Genomic DNA, 18,599 nt, shown 5'->3' with positions numbered 1-18,599 from the left:
TTTTTTTGGTTTTTTTTTTTTGTTTGTTTAAATCAAGGGCAGAAGTATAGGATGGTGGAGACCTGGTTTAGCAGCAGCACATATGAAGAGGATCTTGGCATCTTAGTTGATCACAAACTGTGCATCAAGGAACCAGCAATGAAATGTGCATGCTTTTAACAGCTATCACTGCCTTGGGCTGTATTAACAGAAGCACAGAGCCCAGATCACAAGAAGTAACAGATCCACTCCATTATGTACTTGTCAGGTCACATCTTTAGTACTGTGTCCAGTTCTGAGCACCACATTTTAAGGAGAACATTAGCTTGATCTGGGCATTCTTAGGCCATCAAATCATATGAGAAAGTGAGGAGAAGCACACTTTGGCCTACATTAATCTGTATTATTAAACTATTATTACCATTAATAATAATAATAATAATAATAATAATAATAATAATAATAATTATTATTATTATTATCACCCACCCTTCACTCTAAGGTCCCAGGGTGGATTACAATAATCTAGAATGCAACATTAAAAACAGTTTAAAATAAATTTAAATCATAAAAGACTAAAGAGGTGCATCTTCGGCACTGGTAACCATTGCATGGGGCCAGACACATCTCTGTGGGAAGTCTCTTTGCTCTTCAAAGTCATGCTGACTAATCATAACCTGATGGATGAGTGTATGTTACTCAGTAGGGAGGAATTTTTTTCTGCATATTGCTCAGTGGATTCTCCTCGATGACAAAAATGTTGATTTTGTTTGGTTAAAGGAAAACTGTAGGCACAGTAAAAAGGATAATCCTTGGATGCCTAGATCCGGGTTTGGGGCAAGTACTCTGCCTGGTGCGAGAACTGCTGCTGTACGCAGGGGCAGCAGCTACGAATGCCCCTGGCAGCTGAGGTTTCCCACCCCCAGTATGAATTAAGCCAAGTACACACAGGCAGACATGGAAAAGAGGGAGGCAGAAAATTGCAACTAGGTTTGATTTTTAAATTTTTATTACAAAAAAACCCCACCCTATTTTCAAGTCCAAATGCAGCGGAAGATGATTGGCACCATCCAAGATACCAACGTACAAAATCCCGGAACGTTTGAACCCACTAGCATTATTACCTCTGAGCGCAACTATTGTTTTATTAGTGGAGTCCTGGCAGAAGCATTTCTGGATGTACCAGGATGTACCTAACAGGAGCAGCGGTGGCCTCTGCCAAACTGTACAACTTTAGATACCCCTAAAAACATGTTATTTAAAAATCTCTAAAAACCTCGCTTCCCACCTGTTCTTCTTCATTGGTGCAGTCATCAAAAGCCAACATGCAAATCCTACTAGAGATTTTAACACACTCCTTGACCCTGCTCCCGCACCCCCACCCCCCCGCCAAATACTTGTCAAATAACATGGTTCAAGTTGACCAGCCAACTCCTTTTGTCTGAAGCACGGTTGTATCTTGTTGCCACAACTAGCTGCACGCGGCCTTGCTGAGACAACCCCGGTGGCTCCAGTTTAAATTAAAAAATTAATACCTATTTCCACTTATAAACTTGTAAACGGATACCCCTTGCTTATAACAAGCCATCAGAGCTGCTCTTGAAGGTGAAACATGCAGCTCTTTTTTCTTTTTCTCTCTCTCCCCTCCCCATCTTTTCTCCTTACCCCCTTCCTCGATCCTGTACGCAAGTCTTAACCAACAGACACCTGTAGCAAACTCAGCCTTTTTGCAAATGGCTGATTGAGTGGACCTTTTTGAAAGAAAAGAAACACAAACTTTTTTTTCCTTTTCAGGCATTAAAATATAAAAATACTACTTCACTCTGTGTTAGAAACAGAAAAGTCAAGACAGCTTCCAAAACAGATCAAACATGTTGCAACAGCTTTTGAATAAGACTTGGTCTTGTGGGGACGACAACTGACCACAGGTTGCAAGAATGCCCAACACTGCCCCACGGTTGGCATGCCATAATGCCCCTCCATCTCATAATAAGGGGCTATTAAAACACCCTTCTGCCCATGAGAGAGATTGGGTGTGGACCCAGGCTATGTATGCGTTAAGCCACCTTCTATTTTCCATGGCGGGCTGCGGAACGCCTCAATTTTCAAGCGCCACTGAAGTGAACAAATGATGCGCCAAGGGCTTTCCTCACTCTGCCTCTCTCCTGTTCCTTTCAGCAGGGCTCACAAAGGGCACATTTGGGCGAGGAGCACAACAAATGGGCTTCGCACATATTTTTCTTAAGCATCCCCCCCCCCACTGTGCTGTCTGTCCCTGGAAGTGCCCGAAATCCTGTCAAGACATACAGATGGATTAGACAAAAATAGTGGTTAACTGGGGACTGTTTCCTCTAATGCCTACTCTTCCTTTTCCTGGCCTCTCAAACGACAGAATAAACACTGAAAGAGACTAAGACTTCCCTCTTCCACCCAGAAGAAACAAGAGGGTAAATTTGGGGGAGGCACAGACATGGTATTATCTCATGCCCTCAGAATTAACATCTAGAAAATGCAGAAGGGGGAAGGGAATGGGTGGGTTCCTGTGTGGGACAGAGTTCACTTAGTTCTTGTACTCAAAGGGCTCGTCCCCAGTTTCGTTGAGGAGACAAGTGCGGACGAGAGCTTCGGTCACGGCGTACGGGTCGCAGTTGGCGGAGGGTCGGCGGTCTTCAAAATAGCCCATCTTATCTTGGCCCACTTTCCTCGGGATGCGGATACTGGCCCCACGGTTGGCTACCCCAGCAGAGAACTCATTGATGTTGGATGTCTCATGGAAGCCGGTCAGGCGCCTGGCGTTGTCCAGCCCCCCTTTGGGGTCGTAGGCACGGATGTGGTACTGGTGACGCTTGCCCAGCTTCTCAATGGCTTCTTCAATGTGCCTGTGGAAAGGAGAAGAGGCAGGATGCTGAGATCGCCAGAGGGGCCTCTGAATCTCCTTACTTGTAGGACAGCATTAGCATGTCATCGGGAGAGGCAACTTTTGCTCAAGGCCACAGGTCACTATTATTGGAGTTAGGGTGTGTGTGTGTGTGTGTGTGTGTGTGTGTGCTGCAATTCCTTAGAAGCACAGAAAGCAAATCTAGTATTTGGTGGCTGAAGTCCACCTATTCTAAAAAATCATAAAAAATAAAATAAAATAGCATGTGTGCATTTAAAAGGGAAACTGGATGTTGTGCTCACTGCTGCATTTGGCACCTCTCCAGACCCATAGAACTGCATCATGCACACAGCCCCATTCTTGACACATGCTCAGTTAATTCTTTAATAGATTTTTTTTTGAAGCCTCCGAACCACAAAGATATTTCTCAACAACGGCAGCTCAAGAAAGCCGATAATATCAAAGCAGTAGGCTATTGCAAAACGATGCATTTCCCTCTATTGCCTAGTCATACTCTGTACCAGAAGAGGAAAAATACAGGCACATTAAAATGTACCGATCTCCTTTCTGTTTTGTATATTGTTGTGCTATATCTGCATGCTTGGGTATTTTAAATTCCTGCAGAATTTGGAAGGCTTTTTTTGGAACAAGTGGCTGCACTATGTTGTTTAAGGTGTACGGCCTGAAGCTGTCAAGATCTGTCTTCCTAATCCTCTCCTAAGAAAAAACTCCCCAGGTCTGAAGACACACTCACTTGAGGCCTCCCTCCTCTCGCATGAGCTTCGTGCTGAAGTTGGTGTGGCATCCAGCTCCGTTCCAGTTCCCAGGGATGGGCTTGGGGTCAAAAGACACAATGACTCCAAAGTCTTCACATATTCTATGAAGGATGAATCGAGCAATCCAGAGGTGGTCTCCCATATCAATTGCTTCACAAGGGCCCACCTGGAACTCCCACTACAAAAGAGAGACCGTTTCAAATCAGGATTGGCACAGAGAAAGGGAGGCGTAAACTGGTCTGCACGATGCTGTTCACAGCCTTCACCTTGCACACTACTAGGCCTGCAAAGAACCCCAATGCAGAGAGACCAACGTTCGTTTCGGGGCTTTGGCTCCAATATCTACCTGTGCTGGCATCACTTCTGCATTTGTGCCTCCAATATTCACACCGGCATATAGGCAGGCTCGATAATGGGCTTCCACAATGTCTCGGCCATAGGCCTTGTCTGCTCCAACACCACAGTAGTATGGCCCTGCAGAATGCCAGAAGAAAGAGGAGTCCACGGGTGAGTCAGCATCTCTAACCACCATGTTCAGTACATGACTATACATTTTTGCAAAGGGTGCTCCTGTAATATCATTACAGGAATCATGACAGGCATTCATCCGGCTCATATATTTGGTGGAGCGAAAGCCAGTCACTGTTCTTTTCTTTTGTAAATGTTTCTAAATGCCATCTTTGAATCCTACATCAAATGTAGCCTCAGACTCTTATTTGCATATTACCTGGAGGGATGTGGTGGATGCAACCTTAAGAATTGTGTCTCTACCACTCACATCCAGCCATGCAGTAAGGCAAACTGTGCAGTTACTATTTTATGCAAACTGATGGCCTTGCCTTGAAAGGTGGCACATAAACCATGGAATTAATACAGTGGTACCTTGGTTTAAGAACAGTTTAGTTTATGAACAACTTTGATTAAGAACGCTGCAAACCCGGAAGTAGGTGTTTTGGTTTGTGAACTTTGCCTTGGAATAAGAACATGTTCTGCTTCCTGTTGAGTGTAAATCGAGTCCCCTGCTGCTATGGGAAAGCACGCCTTGGTTTAAGAATGGACTTCCGGAATGGATTAAGTTCATAAACCAAGGTACCACTGTAATTCTGCACTGCACTGAAAGTGCTCAGCCTAGAGGTGATGTGTCCCTAGCAATGCTGTACACATGCAAGTCTAAGAGGAAAATGCAACATGAAGCAACTTCAAAGTCCCACCATTAGCATGTGAACAAAGGCCTTACAATTTTATCATCCGCATTTTGCAATAGTGAATATCCTTCTGCCAAGATAGGCCAATGTTCCACCCAGCTCAGCACCAACTGCCACTGAAAACCCCCATCATTTGTGCAGACAAAGCACAAATTCTGTCGCTAAGCTGGGGCAGGTTGCAATTTGCTCTTGGGAACTCAAGACCATCCGTGGTCTTCCTTTGTAGCATCTTTACCTTGTGGTCCGGGAAAGCCATTGGAAGGCCAGCCAAAGGGATGTCCATCTGTTCCCAGAAGAGTATATTCTTGCTCCATCCCAAACCAGGGGTTCTGGTTAGACACCATGTCCATAATCCTTTTACAAGTGGACCTTAAATTTGTTTCTGGGAGAAAAACGTGTGTAAGGCAAATTAGTATTACTTGTACCACACCACAAGCTCTGCCTGAAGGAACTTGCGGGTAGTTTTCTCATGCCTCTCCGCTGCATGGGGGAAATGCTAGCGGGTGACGGTTAATCAAGAGTCTTTACAAAAGAGTTTAAAAATATATACCACCATATCATAGGTAAAAGGTAGGTAAAGGACCTGTGGACGGTTAAGTCCAGTCAAAGGCGACTATAGGGTTGTGGCGCTCATCTCGCTTTCAGGCAGAGGGAGCCAGCGTTGTCCACAGCCAGCTTTCCAGGTCATGTGGCCAGAATGACTAAACCGCTTCTGGTGCAATGGGACACCGTAATGGAAACCAGAACGCACGGAAATGCTGTTTACCTTCCCACCACAGTGGTACCTATTTACCTCCTTGCACTGGCGTGCTTTCAAACTGCTAGGTTGGCAGAAGCTGGGACCAAGAAATGGGAGCTCACCCCACCATGGGGATTTGAACCACCGACCTACTGACTGGCAAACCCAAGAGGCTCAGTGGGTTAGACCACAGCGCCACCCGCATCCCTCACCATATTGTAAGACATCAGGGCAACATAGATCAGCAAAACATAATAACACCATTCAGAACTGTAGAAAGTGTTGCAATCTATCAGTAAAGGCCAGAGCATCTTGTGGTTCTTTCCAATTAGACCACAAAGTCATCCTGGAAAGTGGATCACTAGGCTCATTTCCCATATTAAGAATGGAAGCTGGGAGACAGATTGCCCAATTCCATTCAAAAAGCTTCTAGCTAAACTGGGATCTAAACTTTGCAGTTAAACTATCTTGAACACTAGCATCAAACCGAAACAGTTATGTTTAACGGAGTGCTTGAAATGTCACCTTGGCAACAGTGTTATCACCATGGTAACTACAGTGTCCTGGCTCCTAGTTGCAAATGAATTCTGCAGGAAGGCGAGGCAGTGGTTAAAAGAGAGGAATGACTGTGTTCAATATGTTGCGAGAAAGAAGCATGGGGGGAGCTATGCATGCATCCAACAGATCAGCTGACGCAGCTGGAAGAATGAATGTCTTGTGGATTGAAAGTGGCATCTGATGTTTACTGGCTTTTCTGCCAACATTACGCCAGCACTGTCAGCTTCCGGAGGCAAATGGCTGCGGTTACTGGACAGAGAAGGTTGGTCTAGATCAGCCTTCCCCAACTTGGTGCCCTCTGGATGATGTTTTGGACTGCAACTCTCATCAGACCAACCCAGCACCATCTATAGTCCAAATCCTCTTCTGGAGGGCACCAGCTTGGTGACTAGACAGACCTTGAAGGAAATGTTAAATTTCTCTTTCAAAAAGGTGTAAGACTACCTGTTGCATTTATATAGGGATGCTAGGGTTAAATATTATTATTTTACTTATACCCCACCCATCTGACTGGGTTGCCCCAGCCACTCTGGGCCGCTTACAGCATAAAACACTTGCAATCAATGCAGATCAAGTTCTCCTCTGACAGTGTATGTACTCTTGTACATAGAAAAGCATGAAAACAAAAGAGGATCAAAATGTTTGCTTCGAGAAGCGGGGGACACTTACACACCACAACCAAATTGCTTATTTTGGACTTTCCGTGAGAAAAGGAAATGAATGACTATGGGACACTTGTAACTTAGAGGAAATATTGTTTATCAGAAAGTGGAGTAGACAGTTGCTTGCATTGACTGATGGTTTTAAATAATTCTATTTTCTTCTAGTACGTGACTGGCAGATAGAAAATCAGAAGTCCCTCTTTTGTAATTTTTGCTAACGTTTCTCTGTTTCTGCTTTCTTTATTTTTTCCTTCTTCTATTTCTCTATTTTCCCTTTCTCTTTTTCATTTGCTTCTTTTTCTCATTTTATCTCTCAGGTATCTTATTGTATTATGGGAAAATCTTATTGAAAACAAACAAATTGCTTATCCTTAATTTGTACAGTAAATCTTTTCTCACAACCTGAAAGTGCTGCTTAATGTCTCATGGGAAGTAAGTTCCTATGTTCCAGGAATCCTGTCCTGTGTTCTGCTGCCCCCTAAGCACAGAGGTTTCTTATTCATCTTAGCTAGCAGCTGTCGACACCAGATACCAACCTCTGTGAATTTGTTTTGTTCTTTAAAAAAAGAACAAGCACCGTATCTCCTAGCTCCCATTCTCAGGTTGGCAGGGCCTGAACTTCCTAAGTATTACTACGACTCGTTCCTCATTTCTCCCAAGCGCGGCCTTTTCTGCACTCTCTTTTTCCTATCAAGAGCAGAGCGGAAGGGGAAAGGAGCAGCGCTGGAAATACCTGCTGGCTTGCGGTTGTACTTCAGGACCTCACAGAGCACCAGCTTGTTGGGGTCTTTGCGGAAGGGGTCCCGGAACATGGCAGATGGCACCAGGTACATGTCGCTGTTGGAGCCCTCAGACTGGTAGGTGCTGGAGCCATCAAAATTCCACTCTGGCAGATCTGGAAGCAGAAGCACAGGCTGCCTTAGCGATAAACTCCGGCTACTTCCCAGAAAAAGAATCTATGCTAACTGGCTGCGCTGCTGCCGCTACAGCTGAAATGAGGCCTGCTTGTGAGGAATAGGAAAGTTGCATCCAGAATAAATGTGCATTTGGGATTTATCATGTTCTGGAGCAGCTGTTTAGGAAGGAAATTTTGTTTGTTTTAAACAGAAGCCTGCAATGTGTACAAAACTTGGCACACAAGGGATTTTCTGCATCAATGCGGGAAACAGTTTGAGTTGGTTTTCCACCTCACAGGGGAAATACTGAAGATCTGTTACAAGCCCAAGGTGGCGGCAGCTTGGAACCCCCCCCCCCCCCCGCAAAACAGAGTAACTAGAAGTCCACCATGCCATACCTTGCCACTGGTGGGTAGTCCATGTGTCTGTGACAATGTTCCTATGCTACCATTTCATGCCAACAGCTTGTTGCAACAATTATCAGAGAATCCAAGCAGAGCATGTGCCATTCAGCACAGAGCTAGGATGCTCCAGAACCCATTATATTAAAAGTGGAAGCCCCACATCCTCAGGTTCATAGAGAAACTTGATTCAAAACATTGGGCAGCTGTGCTTGCAAATAATCCAGGGCTTCAGATCCTGCCCCAGGCGCCTCTGCTCCCCACACTCTCCCAGATCTTGACCCCACAGCGTTCCTTATGCCAGGAATCTGGTTTTGCTCTGTTTCAAAGCGTTCCCTCCAGGGCAGGATGTGTGCGTGAGAGTGGGCCCAGGTACAGGCACTCAGAGCTGGCGGGAGAGAGAATGAGCAAACAGTATAATCATATTTGAATTGGCATTAAAGTGGTTAATCCAGCCAGCTTGATCCCTTTCATATGCTTGAGGTGGCGAAATGATTTAAACCAAGCAGTGCCAGCCGCTCGCTCCTCAGAATAAAAACAAAGCACTCGACTAAATACTTCTAATTGGCCATACATGCTCTGCGGGTTTCATAACCATCTCTGGCCAGCTCCATGGCAACATGTGAAGAAATCCTAATGCTGTTTATTGTGTTGGGGAGGCCGCTTTGTTCGGAGGGGCAAACAAAAGGCCAACTCATTGTGCGCAGTGGAAATTTTTATGGCTCTCCCCCCCTCCCCCTTGCTTCCTGCCACCTTCACAAGATCAAGGGTGAATACTGGCAGCCCCCACAACCCTCCAGAACCCTGGAATGGTAGTTTACAGAGTTACATTTCCCAGCAACCGAAACAAACTACCCTCCCAGGATCCTCTAAAGGTGTCATGCGTTGGGCTTATTTCAGAATCACAGCACATCCTGCAAGAGGGCAGACCTCACTGAGGATGGGACGCCCCCTCCAGATGCTGTGGAGATTCACATCAGCGCCAACCAACTCGGCCCACTGTCAGGAATGGGAGGCGCTGCCATCCAACAACATCTGGAGGGTCACAGGCTCCCTGTCCTGGGGGCAGAAGGGGAATGGACAGTTTAGCTGTTTTGAGTCTGGGGAAAAGGCTTAGCACAAAAGTTGCAAGTCTGAGGGGAATCATGTCCTATGATGTCCTATTAGATTCAGTGGTGTGTCCTTCTGAGCAGAAATATATCGGATTACACTGCACACTGGTGACCAACCCACCCAAGCTTTGAGTAAACAGTGAATCACTGGATAATGGTTCTGATCAATGGGGCGTAAGGCCTCGGCTGAAGTTCAAGTTTATCAATTTTTTGAAGTCACTTTGGCTCTACTTGTCTTAGAGGGAATTAAAAGGAAAAAGATATGACTTTGCCTTCTTTGTGAAATGTAGACAAACCTCTTCCCCACCTGTTCTCCTCCACCAATGTTCGGTTCATCTGGCACAAAAAGGAACTGAACTTTGGCAGACAATCCATTTATCCCACTAGACAACTTTGACATTTTCCTGGTGTGCACATGTTTACTCAAATGCAAGTCCCATTGTGTTCAACGGGCCTTACTCCCAGGTAAGTGTGCAAAGAACTGTAGTAGACATTGTTGGCTGGGGTGGGGGAGCTGGAATGCACTATAAACTCATAAAAACACCACCATCATGCTGGTTTTCAGTCTTTTACCCAATGGAAAAATGTTTCAGACCAGGGAAAGAGCCAGGTTCTTCTTCAATGCAGAAAATAAATAAATAAATCATACCCCACCCATCTGGCTGGGTTTCCCCAGTCATTCTGGGTGGCTCAACAGAATATTAAAAACACGATAAAACATCAAACATTAAAAACCTCCCTGAACAGGGCTGCCTAGTCACCAGGCAGTCCCTAGCTAGGCTGGCAGCTCTTGCCCAGAAACAGGGTGGCATCGCAGAGCCAGAGCAAGAAGCTGGCATCACAAATAGACCCGGGGGGGGGGGAAGAGGAGTTGTTTTTTATTTTGCTTATATATATATTGTGGTTTTTATGTTGATCTTCTCTGTGAACCACCCTGAGACCTCCGGGTATAGGGCAGAATATAAATTCAAAAAACAACAACAACAACATGGCTTGCAGTCCTTTTTCACAGGTAGGATAGAAGCACATGCCAACCGGCCTGCCTACCTTCAACGTTCTTGGGCTCTTGCTCCAGGGTCCGGGTTTTACAGCGCAGGAACTCGCCAGTCCCATCAATCCAGATGTACATCGCTTGCACCTTGTCACCCTGAGGCAGCTTCATGTACATCTGCTTTATGGCTTTGCTCAGGTGGGAGCTTGCAGAGGTAGCCATGGCTACAGAAGCTGTTTCTGAAGGCCTGCAAAGCAAAGTGGGGTGGGGAGGAGTCCATGAAAGCGAGTCCTGCCAACAAGCAAGGAGGGACACTTTCCTAGTCGCAATCAGTGCTCTCTGGTAACCCAGGCAGAGTATGCCAGTTAAGAGTCCAGCTGTGGCGCGCTGCCAGCTATTCGCACTGGCTGAAAATCAGGCCGTGGATGGGCAAATGGAATCTAAAGACAGCCATGCTTTGAAGTGGCAACTTGCATCACCTTCATGTGACCTGAAAGCTACACTTTTGCTGGTATATACACATATGACCACACTGCACAGTCAACACAGTTGGGTCAATCAAAATAAGTTACTGTATGTCAGGATGTGATACGCAGTTGTGGGTTGAGAAATGATGCTGCTAAAGAACGAGGAGCTGGCAGTATTGCCTGAATTCCAAAATCTAACTTGGGACACTGTTATACAAAAGAGGCACTCAGTCCCAAATAATTCAGCCCTTATTGGCACTTCCAGTATTGCAATGCTAGGCGTTTAGGACTTACATCATATAAAAAACTGGGAGAGAGTGATGCCCACTTTGGAATCCAGAGAGCACAGAGTCCCTGACAGTGTCATATCCAGGGGTGCTTTTCAATTTACCGTATTTTTCGCACCATAGGACGCACCGGACAATAGGACGCACCTTGTTTTAGAGGGGGGAGAACAAGAAAAAAAAATTATCTCCCTCTCTGCCCAGCACCCCTTCAGCGAAGCGGCAGGAGGCGCTGCACAGAGAGGGGGAGAATTTCCCCCCCTCTTGTTTTCCCCCTCTAAAACAAGGTGCCGTTTAAGGTGCATTCAGACGCCTTCAGGCAGCTACCTTGGAAGCCTGGAGAGCGAGAGGGGTCGGTGCGCACCGACCCCTCTCGCTCTCCAGGCTTCAGGTTCCTTTCGACCTGCTCTTTGGGGCTGGCGGGGGGAAGCCCACCACCAGCCCCAAAGAGCAGGTCGGGGAGCAGCGCAAAGGCACGCGGCTATAAAGGCTCCTGCCATAGCCGCATGTCACCTCTCCAGCCGGGAGAGGGTCGCGTGGGGCTTCTTTAGCCCCGTGCGCGCTCTCCCGGCTGGAGAGATGGTGCGTGGCTAAAGAGGCTCTTGCAATTGCTGCGTGTCACCTCTCCAGCTGGGAGAGGGTAAGCAGGGCTTCTTTAGCCCCGCGCACACTCTGCCAGCTGGAGAGGTGGTGCGCGGCTATAGAGGCTCCAGCTGGCAGAGGGTCGCGGGGCTATGCTGTATTCACTCTATAGGACGCACACACATTCCCCCTTCATTTTTGAAGGGGAAAAAGTGTGTCCTATGGTGCGAAAAATACGGTAATACTGGAATCTGCATGTCACTGCCATCTTTAATTTCTCTGCTTCTTGCACTTTCCATTTTTAAAATAAGGAATCTAAATTGTTCTAGAGTCATATCAGTATCTTACTGTTCTATCAGTTGTTTGCTAACAATTGAAAACAGCTGTTACTACAAACTCATGCCAAGAAATTGCACAAGCTGCAACCCCCCCCCCCAAAAAAAAAACTTTAGACCAGGCGAGAAAAGGTATGTTTTAAGAAAAGTGTCACTGTCTTTCCAAATTAACTGCCTGAGGTAATGCACAATAAAGATCCTCCATAAAAACCAGTCCATGAAAACATTGTACAAGGCAAAATCTTCAGCAGCAAAATATTAAATCTCACATCTGCAAAGCATGCCTGAACAGGAAAGTTTTCATCTGTCTCCTAAAGAGAGAAACTAATTTAGTTTCCTAAGCTGGGATGAGTTAGAGGGTAGGAGTTATTAAGGCCTTGGAGGGTGTTCTCATGAACATAACAGCATCTGATGGTACTTTGAGCCCAGGCTCTGGGTAATGTAAGCCTATTCTCACTCAGCATTCCACCCCATGACCAAGAAGCAAAACCCAGGCTGGGGCAAGCTGCATTCTGAATAGATCAGGGGCAGATCAGCCTGGATAGTTCTGTGAAGATTTAACATGCACCTGCCCCAATGAGACAGCATTTCTCCCGTATAAGCAAAATGCTACCAATTAATTGGAGGGATAGTTAAGTGCTGTACTTGGGTACAATACAACAATAAGGGTAAAATGTGCTCTCCAGTACTGACAGGAGATGGCCTTGATAGGGATTCTGCAAAGTATTCCATGCACACACATCCATTTAAAGGGCCCTTGCAAGCTACAGGCCCTTCCTTTGCACACACCTCCCCAGCCATAATTATAAGCGTTTTACGAGTATGCAATAACCAGCACTTTGAATCATGCCTGGAAAACTACAACAAACCAGTGTAAGTAATATATTTTACTGGTGAAACTATATTAAAAGGCAGTCTCAACGATCTACTTAAGACTTTTCAGCCGAAATATTGGGAAATATCGGAACAAGATGGAGAAAAATTGAAACTGCAGAGTTTTGAGAAATTAAAAGATAAAGTGCGAGACTGGCTACATTATTATCAAATAAGAGGCCTACAATTTGGATAAAAAAATTGGCTTCCAGGTGGAAAAGTCAAAATTGGAAACAGAACTGTTAGATCCCAAAACAAAGATGCTTTCAAGAATGTATAACTTGCTGTTAAAATGGAATACGCAGGATGAAACGGTTAAATCTGCTATGATTAAATGGGCACAAGATGTTGGTCATAACATTATGTTTGCTGACTGGGAACAGTTGTGGACCACCGGTATGAAATTTATGGCATGTAATGCCTTAAGAGAGAATATTATGAAAATGATATACAGGTGGTACATGACACCAGTCAAGCTTGCAAAAATATATCATCTGCCCGATAATAAATGTTGGAAATGTAAAGAAAATGAAGGTACATTCTTTCACCTTTGGTGGACATGCCCAAAGATTAAGGCTTTCTGGGAGATGATCTATAATGAAATGAAAAAGGTATTTAAATATACCTTCCTGAAGAAACCAGAGGGCTTTCTCCTGGGCATAGTCGGCCAATTGGTGCCAAAGAAGGACAGAACATTATGTACGCTACAACAGCAGCAAGAATACTTATTGCAAAGTATTGGAAGACCCAAGATTTACCCACCCTGGAAGAGTGGCAGATGAAGGTGATGGACTATATGGAATTGGCGGAAATGACTGGCAGAATCCGAGACCTGGGAGAAGAGTTGGTGGAAGAAGACTGGAAGAAATTTAAAGACTATTTGCAGAAATATTGTAAAATTAATGAATGTTAAAATGATGTTGGATTGAAAATAAGTGGCATTAGCAACAAAGCTAATAAGAGTATGCAAAATTGAACTGATAATGGATGAAAATATAGAGTTATAATATGTTAAGATACAGAGTTAAGATAAATGAAAGAGGGTAAGGATTTGCTGATTTGATTATTTAAATGGGGATACAAAAAGGGGAGGTGTGAGGAGGCCAAGGAAATAAGATAATGAGTTAGGGTTACAAAAATGGATTTGTTTTTACTCTTCTTTTTCTTATTTTATGTATTTTTCTATTTTTTTGTATTTCTTTCTTTTTATATGATTTTTAAAATTTATGTTTTTGTAAAACTTCAATAAATATCTTTTAAAAAAAAAGACTTTTCAAATCCATTAGAACATGTACACAATCTCTCCTACCTTGAGTGAATGGAAACATGTGTGTAAGACATACGTATTGTGCATGATAAGAAAGCCAGTGGTGAACATGGCATTGCCTATGTTCCAGACACTTTTGTAATGGCATAATTCAGCATGTGGAGGTCCTTCCACAGGGGCAGCTTCAACAACAAAACTCCCAGATTCCAGATGAGCTCGTGATTCCCAGATATACATTTCGAACAACTCAATTCCGCAGCAAGCTAAAAAAAATGAACTCAACTGCACCATCCTGCTGTAAACTGGGTACTGCTATTTATACTATATTTAGCATCTGAGAATCCCATCCAGCAATGTGTTGTTCCCATACTTGTAACATGATATACATGAAACCGATACCTATTGTGTAAAGGAGATTTCAGGAAGGCCTGGACCAACTCCGAAACTTTCTCAAGTTGGGAAGTGTGATTTAAATATGCATGGCATATTTTCCACTGGACTGAATTTACACTGGACAGCACAGATGGGTTCCCAGCACTCTGCAGCACTTGACCACTCTGCCTCAAGATCAGAAGAAGTTCTTCCCAATGGGAGCTTATATGCTGCTCTTTAATCAAACAGATCATGAACTTGCAATACTTATCCAGTAACTTGCTGTTTTCTTAAGAGAAACTAGGGCTGCAATCTTCTTGTACAATGTACAGTACACACACTTCCCCCGTATCACTGAAATAAATGAGGCTTACTTCTGAGTAGACACAGAGGCTCATACTGTAATGTTATGACATTTTAGTTGGACCTTACAGACATATTATCCTATGATGGCACCTACATTCACTTTAGGATTTCTTTTCCAAATGGATCTGTAAGGTGAAGTGGTGTGGGCACATGCCTTTGACCCCCCCCCCCTTGGTCCTTCCACTGTGACCTCCTTTGCTCCAGGCATCTTCTTCAAAGACAAGCCCCCCAGAGACCCTCCAGGTGGGTCCCTTGGAGAGCTTCCAGGGCAGAGGCTTCTTTTCCTGCCAGCTGTGTCTCCCTCTGACCCAGAGGGAAGGGGGTGTTCGCTTCTTCTGTATGCCTGTAAGTGATGAAATGCGATGCCTGCCCAAGCCCCTCCTGGAGACCCCACCCCAAACACACTGGGCCGAGGAGCATTTCCGCAGGCTCCCAGGAAACACTTACACTCTTGTTTTTACAGATCCTGGAAATTCAAAAAACAACCAGATTGGAGATTACCATGCCTTTGAAATTTGTAAAGTAAAAAGGGATTGCGGAAGAAATGCAAAATAAAAGAAGCTTCTTTCAAGCTCGCCCTTATTTAGCAATCCCTCTCCCTGCCCCCACGTTACTCAAACACAGGCATGAAAAATTCCTTTTGCTTCCCGATTCCAAGGAAGCCCCACAGATCAGGGCTGGAGAAACCTGCTTTTCGTGTCTCCGAGGGAAAGAAGAAGAAGAAAGGGAGCCTCCTGCCTCCCCGCTCCCGGGCACACAGCGCCCATTGTCTCTCCCGAACCAGAGGCAGAAGCGGATGTCCTCGGTTGAGGAGAAATGCAAACCAAACAAGCCCTGCTTAGCTGGCCCATCTGGAGAGAACAGGGCAGGGGCGGGAGAGGCAGATGCGAAAAGCCAAGGGGGCAAATGCTTCCAGGCATCCTCCCCCCCCCAGTCCCCCCTTTCTCCACGCGCGGGGAGGCGAAGGACGCACCGAACCCCCCCTCCGCCAGCTCCGCCCTCGCCCGTGTGAACAGCATCGTGGCAGACCCGAAAGAAGCGCGGCTCCCCCAGCCCTCCCAAGCCGGCTCCCTCTTCCCCCCGCCCCGCCCGGGAGAGGAGAGGGGCGCGAGCCCAGGGAAGAGCCGGGGCGTCCCTCGCAGACGGGCTTTACCTGGGCGGCGGCGGCGGAGGCGGAGGATGCGCGGCGGGCGGAGGAGGCGGCGGAGGATGCGCGGCTGGTCAGTTTGTCCGGGGCGCTGCCATGCTCCGCTCTAGAGCAGCGGCGCCGCCGGCCGCCCCCTTTAAGCGCTGCCCGGCGCCAGCCCCGCCTCCGGATTGGCCCGGCGCGGGCGGGGCGGGGTCAGCTGACGCGGAGAGGGGAGGGGAAGGAGCCCCCCCGCCTGCAAAGCCCGCCCGCCTGACGAAGCCAGTGCCCGACTGGGACGGGGGGGGGTCTCCGCTCCCCTTGCCCGCCCGCGGCTGCCTTTACTTTTGGGGCAGCCCTGCAGGCAGGCCGACTCGCGAGGAAGCGGGGGGGGCGTTGTTGGAAGAGGGAATGAGGGCGCTCATTTGGAGCCGAAAGGCCCGGGGTGGCCAAGGCGGGGGCGGGAGGGCGAGGCTGGACTCCCCCTCCGGAGCCGCCGCGCTTGAGTCGTGCAATGCGAAGCAAGGAGCGTGCAAAAAGGGGGGGGGAGGGGGCGGTCCGAAAAAGAAAATTGGACGAGAAGACTGCAAGCGGGAGCCGCTTCCCCGCACCGGTTGCTCCGGCTTCCCTCCCGCCTCTTGCCGGAGTCTCACCACTTAGCCGCGTTTGCTTGGAAGTCAAGCCCAGCGAGTTCCTGGGGGCTTAATTTTTTGTAGCAAAGGTTTGACAATTGCAGCCCAGTCTCCCTGTAGCGCTTCATGCATCTGTGTAGTCTCGCTGCAAGGGCCATGCAAACGAAAAATGCCACGATTTTCAGGGTGGGGGTGTTCCTTCCAAGAAGCAGGTCCTGGACAGCGAGGACGGGCAGCTGGCGGAGGAGCTTTCTCCGAAATGTTGACACCTCGGGAACTGCCTTTGCGCAACTTTCTCCGCGCTCGCTGAAACAACATACGAACTTGCACTCCGGTACATGTAATCTTAGCGCCGCAAACAGCTCCAAGAGGCAGGGGAAGGGAGTCGGGTTGCTTTGGGGTTTTTTTCGTGTTTGCATTTTGCTGGGGTGACTGTGGGCTGCGTTGCTTTGTTTGGGTGGGTTGGTCTTTAATGAATTTTAAACAAGGTGTTTGTTTCAACCCACTTTTTGCAGCAGTTAAGAAAATGCAACCCATCAGGTAATAAAACTTGTGATCAGAAAGAAAGAAAAAACCCCTTACAGATTCACAGTGGCAACAATCACAACTCCTAAAGCAAAAGCCAAATAAGGTGTCGGACAAAAAGCTGAGTGGTGGGTAGGTGCAGTTTCTTCTTTTCTTTCTTTCTAAAAAAACCCCTGCTTTAAAAGTGCCAATGAGGGGGCCTAATACGCCTTCCCGGGGAGGGAATTCCAAAGATTTGGGGCCACCACTGAGACGGTCCTGACCTCCACCCCAACTACTTTTTGCATTATTACTGCCGAGGTCCTAGCCCAAGATTGTCATGCCTTTAACCCCAACTCTTACATTTTATATATTATTTAATTGCATTTATTAATTGCATTCCATAAAACATCTCAAAGCGATTTCACATCTTACACCCCACCTTTGAAAGGCCTAATATTTTAAGTGTACACTCACTTTATACTTTGTGGAGATGGAGGGGCAGAGAGAGAGAGAGAGCACTTCTCTCATGAACCTCATATGATGGCTCTGGGCAAGTGGGAGTGAGGAATTAAAGACTTTGCTTGACAGCAGAAGGAGCTGTGTAGGAACCAAGAGGCAAGTAGCCCAGAAAACAGTGTGAATGCGCAGAATTGAAGCTGAGCAGGTTCGATTCAGCAGTAAAATGGCATGAAAGGAAGTCCGCATTAGCTCTCAGTTAAGTGCCTTAATTCCACTAGCATGCTTTGAGTAAAACTTGATTGTATACCACCCTGTGCTGCTTTTGCACATGATAATGCTAGTGTGTGGGGGATCAACTGGTAGTAGGTTTGGGTCAGACAAAAGACAAGCACTTCTCTGTTCAGTCTCTCATTAGCTTACACAATTCACTACAAAATGCAGTGATGGCCCCTGCCTTAGACGGCTTTGTAGAAAGGTTTGCACCAATTCATGGAGACCGTTAGCCATCAAGGCTAGCTCAGGGCGCCCTGCATGTGCCATGGGACTCCCAACTGCCACCAACCCCATCCAGCACAGCCAGTGGTCAGGGATGATGGGAACTGGAGCCCCACAGCATCTGGAAGGCCTTGGGCTGGACAGAGCCTTTCCCCTCAAATGGCAGCTGTGGCTTGCTGCTACCGTTACTGCCTGTTCCTTGAGGAGCTGGATCAGTTGATGGAGGAGGGCAAGTCCTAATGCAGACTCAGCTTCCATTCACCTTGAGTCACCTGGGCTCCCCCTGCCTCTTCTTCAACTCTCCAAGCCCTTCCATCAGACAGTGCTTTGTCTGATGCCATGGTTTGGGATCCCATCAAGTGGTCGGTTATTTCACAGTGGAGACAAACCTCCAATTATTCAGACAAGTTCGTATCTGGTCACTTGAACCTAATTGCTCAGCTAGGGGAGAAACTGGGCTAGGGACAGAGAGAGGAGGGCACACAAATTAATTATTACGATTATCATCTTTAAAATGGCATTGCAAATTAATTAGTCTGTGGTAGAGCATGTACTTTGCCCACAAAAGTTCTCAGATTCATCTCTGAAAAAGAGGGTGCAGATCCTGCACCTTTAATAAGGGGGATTTCTGCAAGCA

The 18,599-nt window shown here is 46.6% G+C and overlaps 2 protein-coding genes across 5 annotated transcripts in view; one reads left to right on the top strand and one right to left on the bottom strand.

Annotated features, from left to right (window-relative positions):
- Positions 1-966: 966 nt before the first annotated feature.
- GLUL (glutamate-ammonia ligase) lies at positions 967-16,942 on the bottom strand. Of its 2 annotated transcripts, none has more exons than XM_083621423.1 (7): positions 16,523-16,942; positions 10,254-10,444; positions 7,531-7,692; positions 5,074-5,220; positions 3,980-4,107; positions 3,612-3,811; positions 967-2,858 (listed from the first exon to the last, which is right to left on the bottom strand). In XM_083621423.1, exons 1-7 carry the CDS (start codon positions 16,918-16,920, stop codon positions 2,540-2,542), a joined length of 1,545 nt encoding a protein of 514 aa, XP_083477549.1. In that variant the 5' UTR covers positions 16,921-16,942; the 3' UTR covers positions 967-2,539. The 2 variants fall into 2 exon arrangements, with proteins under 2 accessions (XP_083477549.1, XP_083477550.1); XM_083621424.1 differs by lacking the exon at positions 16,523-16,942 and adding an exon at positions 15,897-16,062.
- The window catches only part of RGSL1 (regulator of G protein signaling like 1), a 44,132-nt gene continuing 42,229 nt past the window's right edge, over positions 16,697-18,599 (top strand). For all 3 annotated transcript variants that reach the window (XM_083621373.1, XM_083621375.1, XM_083621372.1), the window contains exons 1-2: positions 16,697-16,835; positions 17,017-17,158. The gene's annotated coding sequence lies outside the window, so the exon portion shown is untranslated. The remainder of the gene's footprint in view (positions 16,836-17,016; positions 17,159-18,599) is intronic.

The sequence above is a fragment of the Podarcis filfolensis genome (genome assembly GCF_964270895.1).
Source record: "Podarcis filfolensis genome assembly, chromosome: 6".
NCBI lineage: Eukaryota > Metazoa > Chordata > Lepidosauria > Squamata > Lacertidae > Podarcis > Podarcis filfolensis.
This window is presented reverse-complemented; position numbering and strand designations above follow the sequence as displayed.

Coding starts and splice junctions, on each gene's coding strand:
- GLUL (XM_083621423.1), bottom strand. CDS start 16,920: ATGCAAACACGAAAAAAACCCCAAAGCAACCCGACTCCCTTCCCCTGC. Junction 4,108..5,073: donor TGGCTTTCCCGGACCACAAG/GTAAAGATGCTA, acceptor GGCATTCTGCAG/GGCCATACTACTGTGGTGTT. Junction 3,812..3,979: donor CAGAAGTGATGCCAGCACAG/GTAGATATTGGA, acceptor TCTCTTTTGTAG/TGGGAGTTCCAGGTGGGCCC.